General features: G+C 46.0%; 1 protein-coding gene across 16 annotated transcripts in view; it reads left to right on the top strand.

The window, feature by feature from the left end:
* Positions 1–19,883, top strand: part of Runx2 (RUNX family transcription factor 2) — a 328,971-nt gene that overhangs the window by 200,921 nt on the left and 108,167 nt on the right. For 4 of the 16 annotated variants that reach the window (XM_063267498.1, XM_006244549.5, XM_017596548.3 and 1 more), the window contains 2 exons: positions 4,882–4,947; positions 6,669–17,807. The exons of 4 other annotated variants lie outside the window; for them this stretch is intronic. In XM_063267498.1, the coding sequence (XP_063123568.1) occupies positions 4,882–4,947; positions 6,669–7,147 (545 nt within the window). In that variant the 3' untranslated portion in view covers positions 7,148–17,807. Of the gene's footprint in view, positions 1–4,881; positions 4,948–6,668; positions 17,808–19,883 lie in introns of those variants that run through there. 8 more of the 16 variants (XM_017596547.3, XM_017596549.3, XM_017596551.3 and 5 more) reach the window with 3 other exon arrangements.

Below are 19,883 nucleotides of genomic sequence, written 5' to 3' on the forward strand. Positions count from 1 at the left end.
CACACACACTCAAACTCACTATGTTGTCCCTTCTGGATCCAATGTCACGACAATCTTCTGTATACCCCAGCCTCTGGAATACTGAGACAACAGACTCGAGTCACGGCGGCTCATTTGCAAAGAGAAATATTTATTACTTCCTTTCATATGTAAATTGCATGGCTACGTTGAGTTTGTGTGTATTGTATCCATGCAGGTGATCTGAAGGCCAGGGTGTATCTGATGCCCTTGAACTGGAGTTACAGTGGAGACTTTAACCGCTGAGCCATCCCCTCAGCCCTCCCTGAGCTCTTCTGATGCCTGCCCCTTCACTGTGTTGGGACCTCGCTGGCCCTGTCATTGAGATGCTTACGATGCTTACGTTCCTTCACTGACTTGTTTTTCCTCCAACTGCCCACATATTTTTCTCATTCGAAGCTCTTACAGTTGTACCAGGTTCTGGGAGGGATGTGAGAGGAAAATAAATGTTCTGCTGCCCAAAGCTGACTCTAGTTGGAGAGAGCAGACCAAGAAACAGCTAATGAGTCCGTGGAGTCCAGAGCAAGGGCTCAGAAGAGTGGCGTAGGAAGTGAGTGCTGTTGGAAGGGCTGAAATAGGAAGTTGTTATGTAAGAAGGCAGTTGGGATGAGGCAGCCAAAGCGTTGAAGCGGAAGAAGGCTGCGCACTACCAGAAGACAGCAACCCCCCCCCCCCCCCCCGCGCCCCCTAGGTCTTGTGTGGTCTGTGTTCTCAGGAAGGATGTCTCGAGCCAATAAAAAAAGTTCATGCGCTTTCTTTGAGATTTGTCGAAGTGAAAGCTCCTGCTGGGTAACCAGCCCTCACTTAGTGCTGACATTAACACCTCGCTGCCAGATCTGCTGGCCTTTGGTACTGCTTGGCCATGTCCTTACACGAAAGGATAGGCTCTGAGTGTGCCAATGTGGGTTCAGTTAGATTTGAGCCGTTGCCTCTCTTCTGCCCCTATCTCCTTCAGCTAGGTCGTGTCGTTTCTACTAAATATTTAGTATGGAAGCTAACCTGACCAGTTTCCCAGCCGGTGCCCCTTACTGACAAATAACTTCCTCCATCCTCCTTAAATTCCAGGTTCCTTTTATTATAAAGACCTCCTTGCCTGTTTTTAAGCGACAGCTGTTTAGCGACGGTATCCTAAATGATAAATGTGTCTTAGAGGTAGAGCTTAGAAGTGCAGAGTATTAGCACTGGGCTGGAGCTCTGTACTTGTCTAGCATGTCTGAGATGGTAGGTTCGGTCCCTTGTATTGTACTTTAAAAATGGCTTCTTTCAGTCTTCATGGGTATCCACCCATGTGTAGAGTACACACACACACACACACACACACACACACACACACACACAGAGAGAGAGAGAGAGAGGGGGGGGGAGTAAATAATTTTTTATTGAAAAAGAAAGTCCGATTATTCCCATTAACCAGCTCTGATGAGAGATCTGTGCCTTCAACAGCTGTCTTTAATTGTGGGGCAGGGTAAGTAGCAGTGAATGAAAGACCCGTGGTAAGGATTAGAGGCTTGAAGAGCCAAATCCAGAGGCTCTCTGGTACCCCCCTTGTCTGGGTTCACACACTTTCCCCTTCTCTGAAGACTCCCAGAAACCTGGCTAGGTAGAGAGTCTGCCTGGCCACTTTCCTCTTACCGACCTTACAGAGAGAGGCAGTGTTCTTACTTTTAACATTGCTTTTGTTTTTATTTGGGCCTCTCGGGCATTTTCTTAATGTATTCTTCCTAGTACGCCTCAGCGCTTGAGGGGAGGCAGCCGCCTCTGCTGCTTTCTTGAGCAAGGCTCTTTCAGCTCTTCCTTATGGCAGCTCCATTTGTTTGCAACCTGCCCAGCCCTGGCTGCCAGTGGGGACAGCAACTTTGGAATGAAGCATCTGTAGGAAGCTGTCCAGAGGGACTGAGCTCTCGACCTTGATCCCTTGACCCTGACCTTCTCGCACCCTGAGCAACTGAAACTGGTTGCTAATTGTTAATCAGATTAGATCAACAATGTCACCAAAGTGGAGCATTAGGAGGGCTCCCCCAAACCAGTAATTATCACTGGGGTGACCCTGAGATACCAAGAGTCTACTTAAATAATTTCCATTTAGACAAGTGTAGTGAGAAGAATGGGGAGGGGGAGGTGGTGAGTTCAGCCAGATTCCTCGAGGGTGAAGGATAGTGTGGACTGTCTGTCCTCTCTTAGAAACCAAAAGGGCAGCTGTACACTGGCTCTGCCTCCTTCACTGCGTGGGGATGTTGAGTGCCTGAATGGCTCTCCTCTGGGCTTCAGCTTCCCTAATTGTCAGGTGTAGGTTAGATGACAATCCATTAGGCTTTCCCATCAGAGTGTTTGACTGGCCGAAGACGGTCCATGGCTAACTTGGGAGATCGAAGGACACAGCAGAAACTGTGATAAGTACACAGTTTTGTGGGAGTCATTTTTAATTTATCCAAAAATCCATCCAAGGGCCACAGTCCCCTCCTTGTCATGGTTTTCAAGTTTACTGTATAGTGTCACTCCGTCCCCAAGTTGAGTCAAACTATTGTCATCTTGTGGTTTTGCTAACTCCCGCCAGCCCCGGGGCATGGTGAGATGCCATTTTGAAACTTAGATTTTGTTTTGAGATAGAGATCTCAGCCCAGCAGCCCCAACTATCCTGGAGCTCTCTAAGTAGTCGAGGTTGGCCTCAAAGATGCCATAGTGCTACCGTCATCTTCTTAGTCCTGGGAGACAGGTCATATCCTCCCCATTACAGGTTAATTTTAAAATCATTAGAAGCAGAAGATCTCGTGTCTATGGTAGAAGCTTCAGTTTCCGGGAAGTTTCCATTTTTTCAGTGCAGTTTAATGTACCTTGTACACAGACTAGATCATCCGTGGGCAACAGCAAAGAGAGTGGCTTTATTTATTTATTCAGTAGCTGGGAGCTTTAGGATGGCTGTGGATTGCCCTGAGAGTACAGGCCTGTCATTGGAGCAGGGTGTGTGTAGGGGTGAGGTTGGGGCAAATTTGCATATACAAATTAGATGGAGGTATATTTGCATATACAAATTAGATGGGGTACAAGAACTTCTAGACCTCTCCCTCGTATTTTTGTCTTATGGGCATTTTTTTTTAACAAGTCGAATTGACATTTTCCATAGTCAAGTCAGAATCTTTTTTTTATTTTTTTAACTTTTTTTAACAAAATGTTTGTGGCTGTATCAGAAAGGTACAGTGTCATTGTCAAAAACACCCAAAAGGGAGGTCTAAAACACTGCAGCCCTTGTCCAGCCAGACTACAGCTTCATATGAAGAACCGTTCAGAGAGAGAAAACGTAGCTGCCTTTCGTCCTTCTGAAACAATGGCTATAAATAAACTATTAGGATCCCTCCCACCTGCCCACCATACATGACAATTTCTTCTTATTTCTTCGCGCCCAAATACATTGCGGGTCCACTTCAGAAGGAGTGCTCATTATCATAAGAATGACTGAGCAAATTCCAGGAAAAGCTATTGTTCGTCGGTTACTGAGAGTCTCTTCTTTTTTTTTTTTTTTAAATTTATTTATTTATCATATATGAGTACACTTTAGCTGTCTTCAGACACACCAGTAGAGGGCCTCAGATCTCATTACAGATGGTCGTGAGCCACCATGTGGTTGCTGGGATTTGAACTCAGGACCTCTGGAAGAGCAGTCAGTGCTCCTAACCGCTGAGCCATCTCTCCAGCCCCCGAGAGTCTCTTCTAATCCTTTTCAAGTCTACTTCACCTGCTCCTCAACGCATCGCTGTGTCAAATGACTGGAAGTGACCAATCGGTCACTTAAGCTTTAACCCCGGTAGACACTTGTCCCCGTTGTTTCCACTGAGATAAATGAACCCAACCAGAGCTCATTCACTGAAAGATGACAGCCAGTTTCTGCTAGCTAACATTCTCACCGCCAAAGCTGCACCGATCTTGGCATATTCCGCTGAGTAACCAAAGCACCAGCAGAATGTAGCCGCGGAAACAGAGGTGTGTGTGGCAGGAAGAAATACAAAGCCATGTCGGCGTTTACTAGCAGGGTCCCCCCCCCCCCCCATAAAGACTTTTAACGAGATTTCTGCATCAAAATAAGTGAAACCATATGGAATGTTAATTATTTTTAAAACATAGTTTTAAGGGAAAATAAATACACGTTAGAAGCCTTAAAAAAGAAAAAGAAAAAAAAAAATCAATGTGTCTATCTGTGTGTAAAGTCTGTGCTTCCTGGAAGGGTAAATGTTGACGTTTGTAAGTGTGACTTCTTTCCGTTTTAAATTACTCGGGCTATTCTGGCTTTCTTCACGTGCCCTGGGTATTGAACTTAATGCACATGGAAGGGCCCTGCCTGTGTGTATTAGGCAGGCCCCTCAACTTCACCTAGATGCTGTGAGGCAAGAGGGCTGCAGAGGACCACCTGTGGCCTCTGCTTGGGGTCTTGTTTGAGGCAGCCCATAAACACAGCCCAGGGAGGCGGCTACTCTCATCTGCTCCTGTGTCTGAGTCTGCCACCGTCACTACTTTATTTCCACCTCCTAAAACTCGAGCTTGTCAGAATTTCATTTAGGGGGACGGGACGGGTGAGCGAGAGGCCAGTCAAGGAAGGAGGGGTTTACAAGAAGCAGACCGCAAAGTGCCCTGCTGCATGCATTTTAGCCTGTCAGCTTGAAAGTGTTTGCTTGTGGTGTGGGAGGCAGCTGATTTGCTGTCCACCTTCTGCAAGTGGGCCTGGGGATGCTGGGAAGGCACTAGTGAGGGATGGGACCCTCCACACCCCAAGGCCCTTGTTTCTCCTCCTGCCTTGGAATTAATGACATAGACCAGATGTCAATCAATCTTAGAGCTGGAAGGGAACTTAGAGTTCATCCCCTCATTTTCCAGATGATGACACTGCCACCTCTGACTTCTGCCTCTGGCCTTCCTCTCTCAGTAAGAAGAGCCAGGCAGGTGAGATTTTACACAATTGCTGGGCTGGGCAGGGCTGGGCAGGGCAGGGCGGGGCGGGGCTGGGTGGGGCTGGGCTAGACTGGGTGTGGCTGGGCTAGGCTGGGTGTGGCTGGGCGGGGCTGGGCTGGGCGGGGCTGGGTGTGGCTGGGCTAGGCTGGGCTGTCTTCTGGCTACTGTCTACTGGTTTATGAGATTTGAGACAAAAGGTTATGTTAACTCTTACATTGCATTTAAGCAGCCACTATGTATGACAAATGCATTTCACACACTGAATCCCAGAGTACGGTGAAGATTACGAACAATGTTCATTTTAACAAACAGTACCACCCTCTGACAGACCCTTTCAAGACACATAGCCAGCTGTCAGAGAAGAAGGGTTGAGTACAAATCAGGCTGAGGGACAATTATGGTCTCCAGATCTGCCCGGCACTTTCTGTTACAGCTAAAACCTGTAGCAAAGGCAGATTGAGAATCTAAGTCGAGCAGTGAGGGGGGCTCCAGAAGACATCACAGACTTAGCACGTAAACATGGATGGATGAAACAAAAGGTCTTGTAATTCTGTTGGTTCTAGAAAATTATAGTGAACCCCTAAATCACAGCTATGCGTTTTATCCATTTCAGGAAACTAGTTTCCACGTGCAAAGTCTTCTAGCCACACTTTGATGAGTTAGACAGCAGAGACATCTCCTAAGGAGACACTGATAACTTGTGAAAGTTCTAGGAAGACATCTAAGCTTTGAAAGACCCAGAGCTCACTCTAGTGCAGGGGACAGGGAGCTGGCAATGAGTCTCTCAGCTCAATCTCTCCAAGGCACTGGGTTCTAATGAAAGCTGCTGTGGGTCCCTGGCCTAAATCAGGTCCTGTGTCATTTATCAAGGCTCTCTGTCAAGGTCCTCACCCCACCCTCCACCCTTCCACCACATCCCCCCACCCCCATCCTCCACCCTCCCTCTCGATACCTTCTTATCTAGTTTATGACTCAAGGGAGAATTTCTGAGGGCTAGGCCTTCCCCGACACCCCCGGGCAAAAGCTAGATAGTGTTAGATTACTGAAATCTACTCTGATTTCGCTGTGACTAAGATGAGAATTACCATAAGATTTTTAAATTCTCTTAAAGGTTAAGAAGAAATAGTAAGACTATGTTAAGGGAATCTGTTTGATGCACTTTTCTTAACAAAGAAACCCATCCCCCGCCCCCATCCTTACCTCCACCCCCAAAGGGGACACTAATCCTATTACTTGGGATTTATCTTTTTACACTGAGTTAGGAAGAATCAGTTGATCTGATTTAGTAAAAGTTTCACTCCGTGCAATAAGAAACAAAAAGGAAGGGATGTGTGTGTGTGTGTGTGGGTGGGAGTGGGGGATCAATGAAGATCCAGCCTTAAAGTCTGGTGAGTGATCCTGTGCCTGGAGTTGGGCTGGCTTCCACACAGGGCCTAGTTGGCACTTGCTGGTGAAAGCCCTTTGGGACTCTCTGGGTGTGGAGGAGAACTCAGGGCTAAATAGCATTGAGACAGTAAGGTGGACAAGTAAAGTCTGAGGTGAGAAGTACATTTGAAAACCTGTATGTGACTTGCTGGTCCTTGGGAGAAAGCTTCCTCTTTTCCCTTCTTTTTAATTTTTTTTTAAAAAAAATCTTGTAACGTCTCTATCATTTTAATTGATATTTACAGATGTTTCCCCCCCCTCCCCGTCTTCTGTTGTAATTTTTTTAGGTGCTTCAGAACTGGGCCCTTTTTCAGACCCCAGGCAGTTCCCAGGCATTTCATCCCTCACTGAGAGCCGCTTCTCCAACCCACGAATGCACTATCCAGCCACCTTCACTTACACCCCGCCAGTCACGTCAGGCATGTCCCTGGGCATGTCCGCCACCACTCACTACCACACGTACCTGCCACCACCCTACCCCGGCTCTTCCCAAAGCCAGAGCGGACCCTTCCAGACCAGCAGCACTCCATATCTCTACTATGGTACTTCGTCAGCGTCCTATCAGTTCCCAATGGTCCCCGGGGGAGACCGGTCTCCTTCCAGGATGGTCCCACCGTGCACGACCACCTCGAATGGCAGCACGCTATTAAATCCAAATTTGCCTAACCAGAATGATGGTGTTGACGCTGATGGAAGCCACAGCAGCTCCCCAACCGTTTTGAATTCTAGCGGCAGAATGGATGAGTCTGTCTGGCGACCCTATTGAAGTCTGTCAACCGTGCATGGCCCAGTGGCATGCAGTGGCCACGTCCCACATGTGTTAATATATACATATATAAAGAGAGTGCCTATATATGTATATTGATTAGCTATCTAGAAGATTTCTCATTCACTCCCCAGTTGTGATCTGGCAACCCTAAGAGTGTGGGGACAGTCATTACTGGGTTTCATATTGTTTACTATTTAAGATGTCTCCTCTACCAAGGAGCAGACCGTCAAAGGTGTTATCTGGTCTGGTTTCGTAAGTGACCTGTTCCCACAACAATTCAGAGAGGTGGACTCTGGGTCCGGGAGGAAGAACGGCCACTTCCTCCCTGTGCTTTGCAACCAAATCAAGGCCTCTGCTGTGTGGAGGCCTGTGCACTCTGCAGACCAGCTTACAAAGCTGTGGTGCACTCGGAAAGGGACGAGAGGCAGCGTGGCTGCTTCCCCTACCGTCCACTCTGAATACCTGTTCCAAAGCTTCCCTTCAGACTTGATGCAGGTATGCGTTTGAACTTTTGAGTTCACTCTTTTTTTTTTTTTTTTTCTATTCTAAGAAAGTGACTTCAAAAATACTGATCAGGACAGATTATTTTATTTTACTTTTTTAAAATATTCCCTCACTTCCCCCATTTAACCAAAAAATAAGTCCCATTCCCCTCCCCCGTGCCTCCTGCTTCTCCCTTTATGCAAAACTGAAAATGGCAATATCTTATTATAGCCATAATGATATAGTGTTTGAGTTGGCTGTGTGTTGTTTGTTTTTACTTTCTTTTTTTCCTTTTTTAAGTTATGAATATGTGTAAAATCTGAAGTAACTTGCTAACGTGAATGGTCATATAACTTTAAAGATATATTTATAATTATTTAATGACATTTGGACATTTGGAACATTTCTTAGTGTAATGGTCTGTTGACTTCGGTCTCTAAAAGTGCTTCTTCTTAAATAACAAGTTTCTTCAGTGGGCTAGAGCCATATCGGAAATATTGCTAAGCAATTTCAATTCCTTCAGGCATAATGTGATTTTTTTTTTTTATGATAACTCCCATTTCCAAATATTTTAGTTGTAGTTTTGTTTCCATGATGTATGAAGGAAATGCTATGCTTCTTTCTTTCAGGTGTTTGATTGCCTCTGACACGGCTTTACCTGTTAAAGCAATAATTAGGGATTAAAAAACAAAACAAAACAAAACAAAAACCACCTATAACCCTGCAGCCCTTTGACGCTTAATGCGGCCTCTTTGCTAGCATTGAAATGCTGGAGACATGTGGTTTCCTAATTTCTTCATTTTTGGGGGGTGGGGGGTTGGCCATTATGAGTCTTGTCATATTAAAAAGCCAAGCACAAGTGATTGGCCGAACTGCAGAAAAGTGTTCTGTGGTCTCAGAGTTGAGCAGAACTCTAAATTGCAGGCTTCGTGGTTGAGGGCCTAGGCAGCTGAAAGCCACACGTGTAGTAAAGGCTCAACCATGACACGTACAGCCTAGGAACACAGATGCATTAGGAGTCTGCACCCCCCCCCCAGCCTTACCACACAGCCATTCAGGGGAACCCAAAAGTGCCTTACCCAAGGAGCCCCCACCCCCAACAGCAGCTTTGCAGGAAGTGGAATGAAGTCAATGTCCTAGGGGAGCTGGTCAGCTGAAGTAGTAGCTGATGTCAGTAGACACAGAGCCTGTGGGGACCTCCAGGAAGCCTTTGATACTCAAGGCTCTCACTAGGGAGGGCCGTAGAGAGCAGGGAAGACAATGTATGTAGCAGTTGGTGTCTGCCATCGTGTGTGAACATAAGATCCAGCCCTCCTAGGAGGACGTACTGTGATCATTCCTGGCACCTTGTGGCCAATCCCTGAGTGTGACTCCCTAATCCAAGCCAGAGATCATTCAGTGACACCACCAGGCAAGTGCTAGCATTCCTCCTGCACAAAGTGTGTTTGTTGGGGGTTGGGGTTGGGGGCCACCTTCCTTTGAATCCAGAGCCATTCTAAGAGTCCTTCAGGCTTTTGCCTTTAGCCCCTACACCCCCTTGCTCTCTGTTCCTTCTCAGGTTGACCTTTGTCCCAATGTGGGACAGTCCAGGGGCAGATGGGGAACTTATGTGTGCCTCCAACCTGTGTTTTCCCTCAGGATTCATCCTGACTCCTTCTGACACAAATTGAGGGGGAAAGAAACCCACCCAGTAGCAAACCGAAACACTTTGCCTTCTAAAGGTTGTGTACCAAGTATGCACAGATAGATGGTCAGGCCACCTTTGTGTTTCTTGAGATGGAATTTGTAGCTGATGCTATTTATTGTCTGTGTGTGGTAGCTTGAAGCACACCACGGTCCGTGTGTTTGTCTGATGCCTATTTCAGCAGCATTTACAAAAGTCAGTGTCTGGTTACACTTTTTAGTTTTCATTAATCGACATGGAAATGTTACCACCGGTGCCAGCTGCACCCTATTTAACTTCTTTTCAAAGGCACTATATTTGTACATTATTATTTTTTTCTTTAACGTTAAAGGGCTTCTTAAAGTTTACAATACAGTTATTAAGGGACTAGAGGGGATGCCTTAGTGCCCAAATGTTATTACAGTGGCTGCAGGCAGCAACCCAGAAACATTTTTGAAAACAGGTTGTTTCCCTCCATCCTCCCTTATTTGGGAAAAATTCAAGTGCTTTCTTCACCCTTCAGCCACCTCACAGGGTGACTCCCGTTACAACAGTCTCCCCCATTCCCCCACTATGTTTTAAATTTTCCCCTTCCCCTCCCTTTATCTCTTAAACTCTTCATTTGCACTGGGTCACATGTATGATTTGTGGTTTTAAGACCAAAGCAATGTCTTAATACTCTCCTGGGACTGTTTTCGTGTACAAACTTCCCTGGGCTTAGATGGACATGGTTCTCGAAGGAGCACAAACATGGCTGAGATTTGCAGTGGGACCGACACAGCCATATAAAAAAAAATGCTCTTCAGTTATCTCAGAATTTTAACCTAGGCCACAGTTCCTAACGGGCACCATGGCTTTGGTTTCAGGTTAGGGAATGAGGCGCACCCAGCCCATAATAGAAAGACTTACCAGATTTAACTAGTTGGCTCTCATCCTTCCCTCCGAGACCCTAAGAAAACGAACAGAGCAACATCTCCACATCATTAGAGACTGTCCACAGTAGGTTCAGAAGGGAGCAGCCATGTTGGGGGTTCTCCTTGCTCCAAGGAAAGGCACTGACTGACCTAGTTTTAGAGAACAGTAGCGGGAGCATTTGCATCCACAGTGTTTGAGAGGGTAATAAACAATAAAAGATGATTCTCCCAGCCTTTGAATTCATTGTTCTTAAAGATGATGATGCATCTAAAACAAAGATTTTTTTTTTCTCCTCCTATGTGGGAACTTTCTTCGTTGTCTGTTTACTTCATGTTTACAAATAATTGTTTGCTTTTTAATGCAGTACTTTAAAAATATATCAGCCAAAACCATAACGTACAGTAATTTCTTAGGTATTCTGAATAAAATTCCATGTCTTTCGATATGCCTACTGTTCTTAGGTTTCTGCGGAACAACAACAACAACAACAACAAAAAAATTGTAGCATTTTGTGTAAATAACAGCTTTCGTTCTTATTTTTTTATTTCTCTGATTGCTATTGCCCAAGATTTGCTTTCCATGCACATATTGTACAAATTCTGCTTTGTACCACACAGGTCACGATTGTGGATGAGTTTACTCTGAACTTCAAAGGGACTATTTGTATTGTATGTTGCAACTGTAAATTGAATTATTTGGCATTTTCTCCCCTCATGATTGTAATATTAATTTGAAGTTTGAATTTAATTTTCAATAAAAAGGCTTTTTTTTTCTTTGGTTTTGTTATGTGTGTATACTGGGTCTTCTCTCATCTGTGTCTGACTCTCACTCCTGCCTACAGCTAAGAGGTACCAGAGCTACAGAACAGCAGGGGTCCTGAGTCTCTTCAGAGAGAGGAACCTCTTAGGGAGCACTGTGTTCCCTTGTTTTCCCTACATCTGGGGAAGCAGGCAGAGCCTCTAGCCATCAGTGTGTGTCCTTAGTGCCCATGCCTGAAGAAGGGGGTACCCATGCCACCCTGCTGCAAAGCCTCTGACTGTGTCAGGCAGTATAGACCTCTGAGGACAGGAATTGGACCCAGCAATTGACCACCCTCCTCCCAGCTTTCCTCAGACTCCAGGTAGCCCAGACACCACAGGGAGTTGTGTATTTTCCTTCCCATATCTCTTTTTGGGTCTTCAGAAACAAAAAACAAAGCCCTGTAGCAAGTAAATTGGCCCAGAGGAATTCAGCTTCGGAAGTTAGGGAACCTAAGTGTAGTTTGAGGACTTTTGTTTTGTTTTGGGACCAGTATTTATTTTTGGTAAATCCTTCCCCTTCCGTGAGACTGAGTTGTTACTTGCTTCATGGCCCATCTGTTTGACTTTCCACAGTTCTAATTTAAGGGTCTAGAGATGCTGGATCAATGGCCACCTCGGCTTCTTTATCCCAATGGGTAAAGGCCTCCTGTAAGAGGATCCTTACCCAAGAAATCTTGAAAAGAGCTTATTTCTAAGATAAAGAGACATCCTAGAAGAACCTGCCTGAACTTTGACCAAAGTTTGTAGCTTTTTCAAGATGAATATTTATTTATTTAAGTTAAACATTTGCGTGGCTTTCAAAGGCACACAGGAGGGGACACAGAATCAGTCTTGGTCTTTCTTATTTTGTCCCTAGCCACATCTCTTCACTTCTCTAAGTGAGCCTTGAGTTTCTCGCTTACCTATCAAGATAGGCCAAAGAGATCTCTGTTGGGTCCTGAGCCTTGTGGCTCAGTAGTCCCAAATGGATACCAAAAGTACCTCTCAATCCCAGCCACCCAAAATAGCCCTAGGCATCACCAAATGGGCAGCATCTTTATGGCTGGAGTCTTTGCCCAGAGTCTTATGTGGAACTGGTCTGAGGCGATGACTGAGCGGGTAGGAGAGGGATGACTGAGCTAGTTAGAGAGGGATGACTGAGACAGTAGGAGAGGGATGACTGAGCTGGTAGGAGAGGGACAACAGAGCTGGTAGGAGGGGAGCTGCCCCCTAAACCAAGGCCATCAGCAGAAGACTGAGGGGCTCCCCAGTAATGCACACATGTGTCCCTTTTCCATCCCTTTATGTGACAGACCTCAAGGATTGGATGGAGTAGTCCTGGCTCATCTGCACACCTTTCTTTCCTCTCTCTTCGGGCTCCAGGCAGCACAGCTGGGCCTGAAGTCTGCTACAAGGCCAGCATTTCTCCTGGCTGTTCTGTTTCTTCCCTGCAACGACAGGCAGAAGAAGAAAGTCAGCTTTCCAGTGCTTCTGACCCCTGGTGTCCCAAATATTTAATCATGAGACATTTCTGTGAGAGTAGGAGTTTCCTGTTAACTCACTCTCAGCCGAGACTGGCCCAATAAACACCTTCGCTCTCTGTTACAGAGTTTATTTGGCTGGGAAATGGGTATTGCCATGTAAACAGGAAGCTCCCTGAAGTTATTATCTACAGATGTGGTTGAAGAGCCACATGTTTGTATTTATGAGACTCGAAAACAGTCTGGAAAGCAAGGGAGGATGGCGGAGAGCCCTTGGTCACGGCACAGGTCTTACAGCCACACAGGCTTGCCCCCCACCCCCATTCGTTTTGAAAATGGACGAGAAGCAGACAACCAAGAGCCAAGGTGAAACAGTGACAAAGCCACCTATGTTGTCGGGTGAGAGGTAGGGAATCCATTTGTGGGCTCTGTCTCAGCTCTGTGAAAGTCAGTTTGGAGACCTTTCCTAGAAAACAGTGCTACAGCCTAGTGACTGAGGACAGCAATGTTGGAGCCAAAGGTCTCTCAGGGGAGGTGGAAGACTCCTTCTCTGACTCCTGCGACTTCCGTGGTGTCACGAGTTCATCCACAAAAGGCCACAAGCATTCACGCATGTGCTCCTAGTGTCAGTTCTGAGAGACATGTCAAATCTGCTTGCACCCAAGGGCTGCTCACCCCTGCTCACCGCAATATGTTCCCCACCGTGGCTGTCCTCTTCCCTTCTGGACTTTGAGTTAAGAGAGGCCAGGTAGGGTGACGAACAGACTCTTCTCTCCATCCTTCCTATGTGTCCCATCAGCCTCCTTGGGATGTCCTAGGTGCTTCTCAGCAGTAGCCATTCAATCTGGAGACATTGGGAGCGAGAGTTTTGAAGGCTTCTCCTCAAAACCTAGATTAGATGACAGTATAGACAATAGACTGTGCTGCTGGCGATGATGTAATCACGAAAACATGCCCGAGGGAAGGAGAGGAGAGGAGAGGAGAGAACCCCACTGGATAAAACTGAAGTGCACACTCCTAGGGATGGCATAGATTGGCCTGAGGTGTGATTTACTGGGTTTTGGGGTTGGCGTGGGGGAAGCCCTGCTATCCCACAATTATCTTCTTCCCGTGGACAAGGGACACAGGATGTTCCTTGATGAACTTGACATTTTAAGAAGAGGCTTTTTATTCAAAGGCTTCTTGTGACTCAACCCAGCCCTGTTGGTTAGAATTGCCCAGCCAATCAGAAAGCAGAAAGACATAATTCTGAAAACTTGTTTAACCTTTACTAAGACCTACATCATTTTTTGTCACAATGGTGTCTGACCACCTAGCACAGTTGTTTGTTTTGTTTTTAAGCTATTTTATTTAAGTTTTTTTTTTTTTTTTAGCATCGCAGGTCTTGCTTTCTTCTTTCCACTCACCATGTATGTGTGCTTGGTGTGCATGTTTATTTGAGTGTGTGTGCTTACACATATATGGGAACGATGTGCATTGCACGAAGGGCCCAAGGTTGACCTATGGAATCACTTCAATCACCCCACACTATATTCGTTAAGGCAGGGTCTCTCATTTGAACCTAAGAGCGCACTGAGATGGCTACTCTGCCTAGCCAGCTTGTCTTGGGGCTCTCCTCTGCCTTCTCTGTCTCTACCTTCAAAGTATTGGCATGGCAGAGAGTCTGCCATGCCCACTATATTTTCCTGTGGGTTCTGGGCATGCAAACTCAAGCCAGTCTTCATGATTCTGAGTCAGAGACTTTATCCACCCAGCCATCTCCATAGTTCACTTTTTAAAGGCCATGTGCTCTTACCAGCTCATGTGGGCCCACTCTGAGAGCCACTAGGAAGTGAAATATCTCACCCATCATTTGTATAAAGCAAACATACAGGAAATCTCTCTCTCTCTCTCTCTCTCTCTCTCTCTCTCTCTCTCTCTCTCTCCCTCAACAAAATTCTGCTGGAAGACAAAGTGACAAAGGAATGTGACTTGATTTAGGACCAGAACAAAAATACACCAGTCTTCACGTGGCATTGTGCTCTACAGGTCTTAGGAGCCTTAGTACTGGAGCCTTAGTACTGGAGCCTTAGTACTGGAGCCTTAGTACTGGAGCCTTAGTACTGGAGCCTTAGTACTGGAGCCTTAGTACTAGGAGTCTTAGTACTGGAGCCTTAGTACTGGAGCCTTAGTACTGGAGCCTTAGTACTAGGAGCCTTAGTACTGGAGCCTTAGTACTGGAGTCTTAGTACTGGAGCCTTAGTACTGTAGCCTTAGAACTGGAGCCTTAGTACTGGAGTCTTAGTACTGGAGTCTTAGTACTGGAGCCTTAGTACTGGAGCCTTAGTACTGGAGCTAGCCTGAGTGTGGGGGGAGGGGAGAGAAGAGCTGAGCTCAAGCATAGGGCACTTAGAGGTGGTGTGTTAGGTAGGCGTTCCAAGAGCTCCTAAGGTAGAATCTCACAATGGGTTGATTTAAATGTACGACAGATTATTATTTAAAGCCAGCACTAAGCTTACCCAGCACTTACAGGGGCAGGGGCAATGAAATGGTTTAAGGCTTGTAATGCCTCTGTCATCCTCTCTTCCCTTAATCAAGTCATAGACGTCTTTTGGACACCATCCTTATCAGCTAGTCAAGCAGATGACCAGTTTCTGTCTCCGGGTCCTCCTCATGGTTCTGCCTCCAAAAGAGAGAGGGGCTCTTGGCCTCTACTGGTCCAACCTTCGGCCTAACTTTTCCACTGGAATTTAATATTTAAGATTATAGACCATGAGGGTCATGATGTCTTTGCCCCTTTGGCAGGGGCTGAGGAAACTTTGGCAGGGACTCGGGGGGAGGAGTCCGTAGGCAGAGAAAATGTGTCTGGGTATGAACTGTTGTCCTTGGGGCACTGGCAGAGGAGAAAGTCTAAGATAATCATGGAAGAGGATTCTCACTGGAATCTTCTAGAACAGGTGGTACAGAAAGAGGCTGGTGGCACCAGCTTGCAGTTCTGAGCCACAGGAGGCAGAGAAGTATCTAAGAAGGGAGTAAGTGTTGAGTCTGAGCAAGGAGTTAAGTGGTTAATAGGAACTAGGGCTCTTTATTGGCTAATAAAACCTCTCAAGGATTTATATATATGTATAATATGGTTCCTTCAGGCTCCTAGCCCAGTGCTCAAAACCAGAAAAAAAGATAAAAACAACAACAAAAAGCGAATGCTTAAATACCAGTGCTGCTCAAGTCTTGTTTACTTTTTCATTTCCGCAAGTTGTTAAAAAAAAAAAAAAAAAGAAGCCTTTTATAGTGCTTCAGATTTATCACTCCGGAGCTCAGGACCAGAGTCTTACCTCCTCAGGAAAGGAACCCATGAACCCAGCCTCTCTCTGTTTGGGGAGAGGGAGACCCATGATGAAGACTTTAGGAAGAAAGCATTGGCAGGGAGGAGGGACAGACACTGGGCCACGTCTCTGGTCCTGAATGCAAATGATCTCTGTCCTTTTATTACCAGGGGTACTGTTCTCCCGACAGAGCGGGATGTTCTTGCTTTTAATAATAGCCAGACCAGATGCTAACTGCTCCCCAGCGACACGCTGGATGAGGGAGAAGGCAGGCAGCTGATTCCTGTTAAGAAGAACACCAAGAGAATAAGCCAGAAAGTATGAGAATTCTCTGGAAGCTTTTGCTTTGTAAACCCCTGTTTGGCAGAAAGATCACAGAATCCGAGCTGAAAACACAGCGTGTCCCCCCTGCGCCCGCTCCCCGTCCCGCTGCTTACTGGGACCCTGGAGCCTCTTGCTTTTGCCATGCAGCCCTGTTCTGAATTATCCAGGGGACAGGCCCCAGGTTCCTCTAGAGGGAGGGTCCAAAGCTCTGGTCCCCTTGACTTTGAATGACTGTAGAAAAACAGTCATCAGTAGGAGGAACTTTTCACTGGCTCCTTTGCCATAGAAAATAGTAAAATCCTGACCACGGGCCAATTTTTAAAAAATGGCGTCTTTGTTCCATCTTTCTGACTCCTTCTTCCCCTGTCAGAGCCCATCAATCTGTCAGATACTATTTTGTTTTAGCATATGAGCCATTCGCAACAGGCTTTCTTCTTTCCCAGGGACCTATCGGAGAGTATGGCTTCTTGTTCTGAGAGGAGCGATATTATTTCTGGGAGACTGAGGTACCCCATGACAGGGGTCTACGTAGAGCTTTATCACCTTGGGATTTGGTTCACGTGGCCGTATGGGAGGCTCCCTTCAACAACTACTTTCGGGCACTTTGTTGTTCTTCCTGCCTGCTTTCTCATCAGTACCCTAAAGATCCCTTTTTTCCATTCCTTCCCTTTGACGCAGAAAGAGCTCCCTTTTCCTCCCATGCTCTACGACTTCCGGGTAGCCCAGATGGTAAAGGGGGGGGGGGGGATGGCGGCCTAAGGTGCTCCTCTCTTAGGATGGCGCTGAAAGCTGATGTTTCAATTTCTCTCTGGAGTTAACTCAGATCTGGTAGCGGTCACAGAGTGCCTTGGGCACCTGGTACTTTTTGCAATGTTTCTTTTGTTTTATCTCAGTTTTCCCAGCAGCCCCCGAAGAGGCTAACAGTGTTTCTGTTCCCACTTCACTGATAGGCAGCTGGGGGTTCAGACTTGTCCCGGGTTACAGGGTTATTAAGGCTCAAGCCTAGATCTGCCTGATTGCCGAGGCAGCGCTCCTAAGTCCCGGATTTTCACACAATCTCCCTTCTCATCTATATAATGGAGGCTATGCGAAGTAAATGAATTAACGAGATACGAAAATGCCTTGCAAGGTGTCTGGCACGTAATAGGTGTAAAATAGAGGGCACCTTATTACTGCTCATGATAATTAAGATGATTACTTTAAAAAGCATACCAAAATCTTTCAATTAGTTTGAATCACAATAAAGCCAGGGCCACAAGTGGACATTTTTTTTAATGTACAATTTTAACATTTAAAACATCTGACAGTGACAGTTTTCTAAAGAATTTGAACCTTTCCCACCCCTCCCCCATTTTCTTTAAAAAAAAATGTATGGGTATCGGTAGGCACCAAACCCCAAAGCCTTAGGCTTGCTAGGCAAGCACCTCACCACTGAACTAAATCCCTGCTTCAAATCCCTTACCCGTTTTTCCCCCTGTCAAATGTGAAAGCTGCTTTTAAAACTGGCCTCTTACCAAGGCACCTTCCCTAAGCAACACAGAACCCTCACATCACATCAGCCAAGTATACAGCACATCCACACGTTCAGGACGGAGATCTTGACCCTAATTTGACCCCAGCTATTATGGTCTCTTCCAAGGTTTTCCATTTAGTTTCACATAAACAGGACTACTGGCAAAAAAAAAAAAAAAAAAAAAAAAAAAAAAGAAAGTATTATTGAACTCCATTTGGCAGTTGTTGGGCTCATTAAACAGGAAAGAGAAAGGCCACAGCCAAGGATTCCCTGTCAGTGGATTCCAAGTCTTTCTCCTATGAATGGCTGTGTCCCCTTCCTACTCCGCACCTGCTGAAGGGAACCACACCAGGTTCCCCTTCGTAAGTCACCAAGACAATGCAGTGGGAGACAGAGTGGCTGATCTAGATGATCTAGGGCTGGGGGAAGCCACTGCAGCCAGCCATGGAACCCCTGGGGTGCACTAGGTTTTGCATCAGAGTCTGGGGGGTGTCTGGGGAAGGCCAGGGTTGAGATGTAAATGCTCCCTTTGAACATAGCGGTGGTCCTCTCCTGGAGTATCTTAAAACAGTTTCCAGACAACTGTCTAACATCTACTTCATATGGAATTAAGATTTATGAGAAGCCGGGATGATCAAAATGACTTCTCTCCCTCCCAATCTCTCTCTTGGCTTCGGGAAATCTTTATTCATCTCCCAGCTCTAGGTAGAATAGTGTGCAAGATGGCTGCCGTCATGAGAAAGCTACGGAGGAATCTTCCTACTCACCTTAGTCCATCTCAGAGGTTTTGGCCGCTCATTTATTTATTCTAAGCCAATCAAAATGTCCAAAACTGCAGATTAAAACATTAGATACAGGGGCTGGAGAGATTGCTCAATGCTATGTAAACATCAAAACCAGAGGTCAGATTTATCAGAAACCATGTAAAAGCTGGTATGGTGGCCACTTGGAATCCCTGTGCTCAGGGGACAGACATGTTGATCAATTGGGCTAGCTGGTTGTTCAGACTAGCCTGATTGATGGACTCTGGGTTTCAAGAGAAGCCCCTTAAGGAGAGACATGGAGAACAACTGAAGAGGACATCTAACATGAACTCCTGACCTCCATGTATATGTGGACACAAGTACTAGTGTATAACTATATGTTACTCATGTGTGTCCTCCACAAGCATCAGCACATACTTGTAACACACACACACACACACACACACACACACACACACACACACACATGGGGCAGGGAAGTCTAAAAAATTCACCATTTGTTTGTAGAGAGAATTCAAATAGCTTGGATTTAAGTTTTTCTGTTTATGGTCCATTTCTTTTCCCTTTTCCCTCACTTCCCGCAACACTGAGTATCTGTAAGGTGGGTAGCAGCATTTGTATTTAGTCACAGGACACTTTCTCCCACATGTTTGTATGACTTGGTGCTCCAAACAGAAGACACATCAGCTATGTTCTCCTTCCCATCCCAGAGGCTTCACGGTCAGCTCTGCCTTAGGGAGTCAATGGTATATGGAAAAAGAGCAGCAGAAGACCACAGAAGGAGGTGGGTTCCAGCTCTTTAACCCCTACTAACTAGACTCATGACCTTGAACCAGCCACTTCACCTCTCTTGACCCTCTCCTGAAGCACGGACAATAATTAATGGCCTGCCAGATGGTTTGTTGAGGGACCACACGACGTTCACCTACAGACTCCAGTTGGCTTTTAAAATGGAGATATTATGGGGACTTTTAAGAGCCAGCCAGAGTCTGTCAAATGTCAGAGAGAATGGGGCCCATTGTTTCATGGCACTGGAAAAAACAGTCCTTTTGCAGAGGAAGCGGAAATGAAGTCCCGAAGTGGGGAAATCAATTCTGCGAGATCACACCCTGTGGGTGCAGGGCTGGCAATCAGGGCTTCGAGAGTCTCTTTCCCCTTAGCTCCTGTACTCTCTCACCTTCGTAACAAACATCCTGTGCCTCCTATTTTCACTTAACACTTGGATTTCCATACGCCTAATTTCCACTGAGTCAGACAGAGCCACTGAAAGTTTCTTGTGTTCTTTCCCAACACACAGATTCTATATCACGCTCCAGATAACCGTCTTAAAGACGGCACATTGCCTTTTCAAAAGTGAGGTGAAGCGAGCCTTCTGGGTCTGACATAGCGGTGAGAATTCAGTATGAATTCAGTTGAAGCCATTTATCACTGGACACAGCTTTCATATCCCTTGGCTGATTTTTCCCAGTAGTGGAGTTTTTCTAGTGTGGGACCCTTGTCTTCCGTGCC

This window comes from Rattus norvegicus, chromosome 9, assembly GCF_036323735.1.
Source record: "Rattus norvegicus strain BN/NHsdMcwi chromosome 9, GRCr8, whole genome shotgun sequence".
Classification (NCBI taxonomy): Eukaryota; Metazoa; Chordata; class Mammalia; order Rodentia; family Muridae; genus Rattus; species Rattus norvegicus.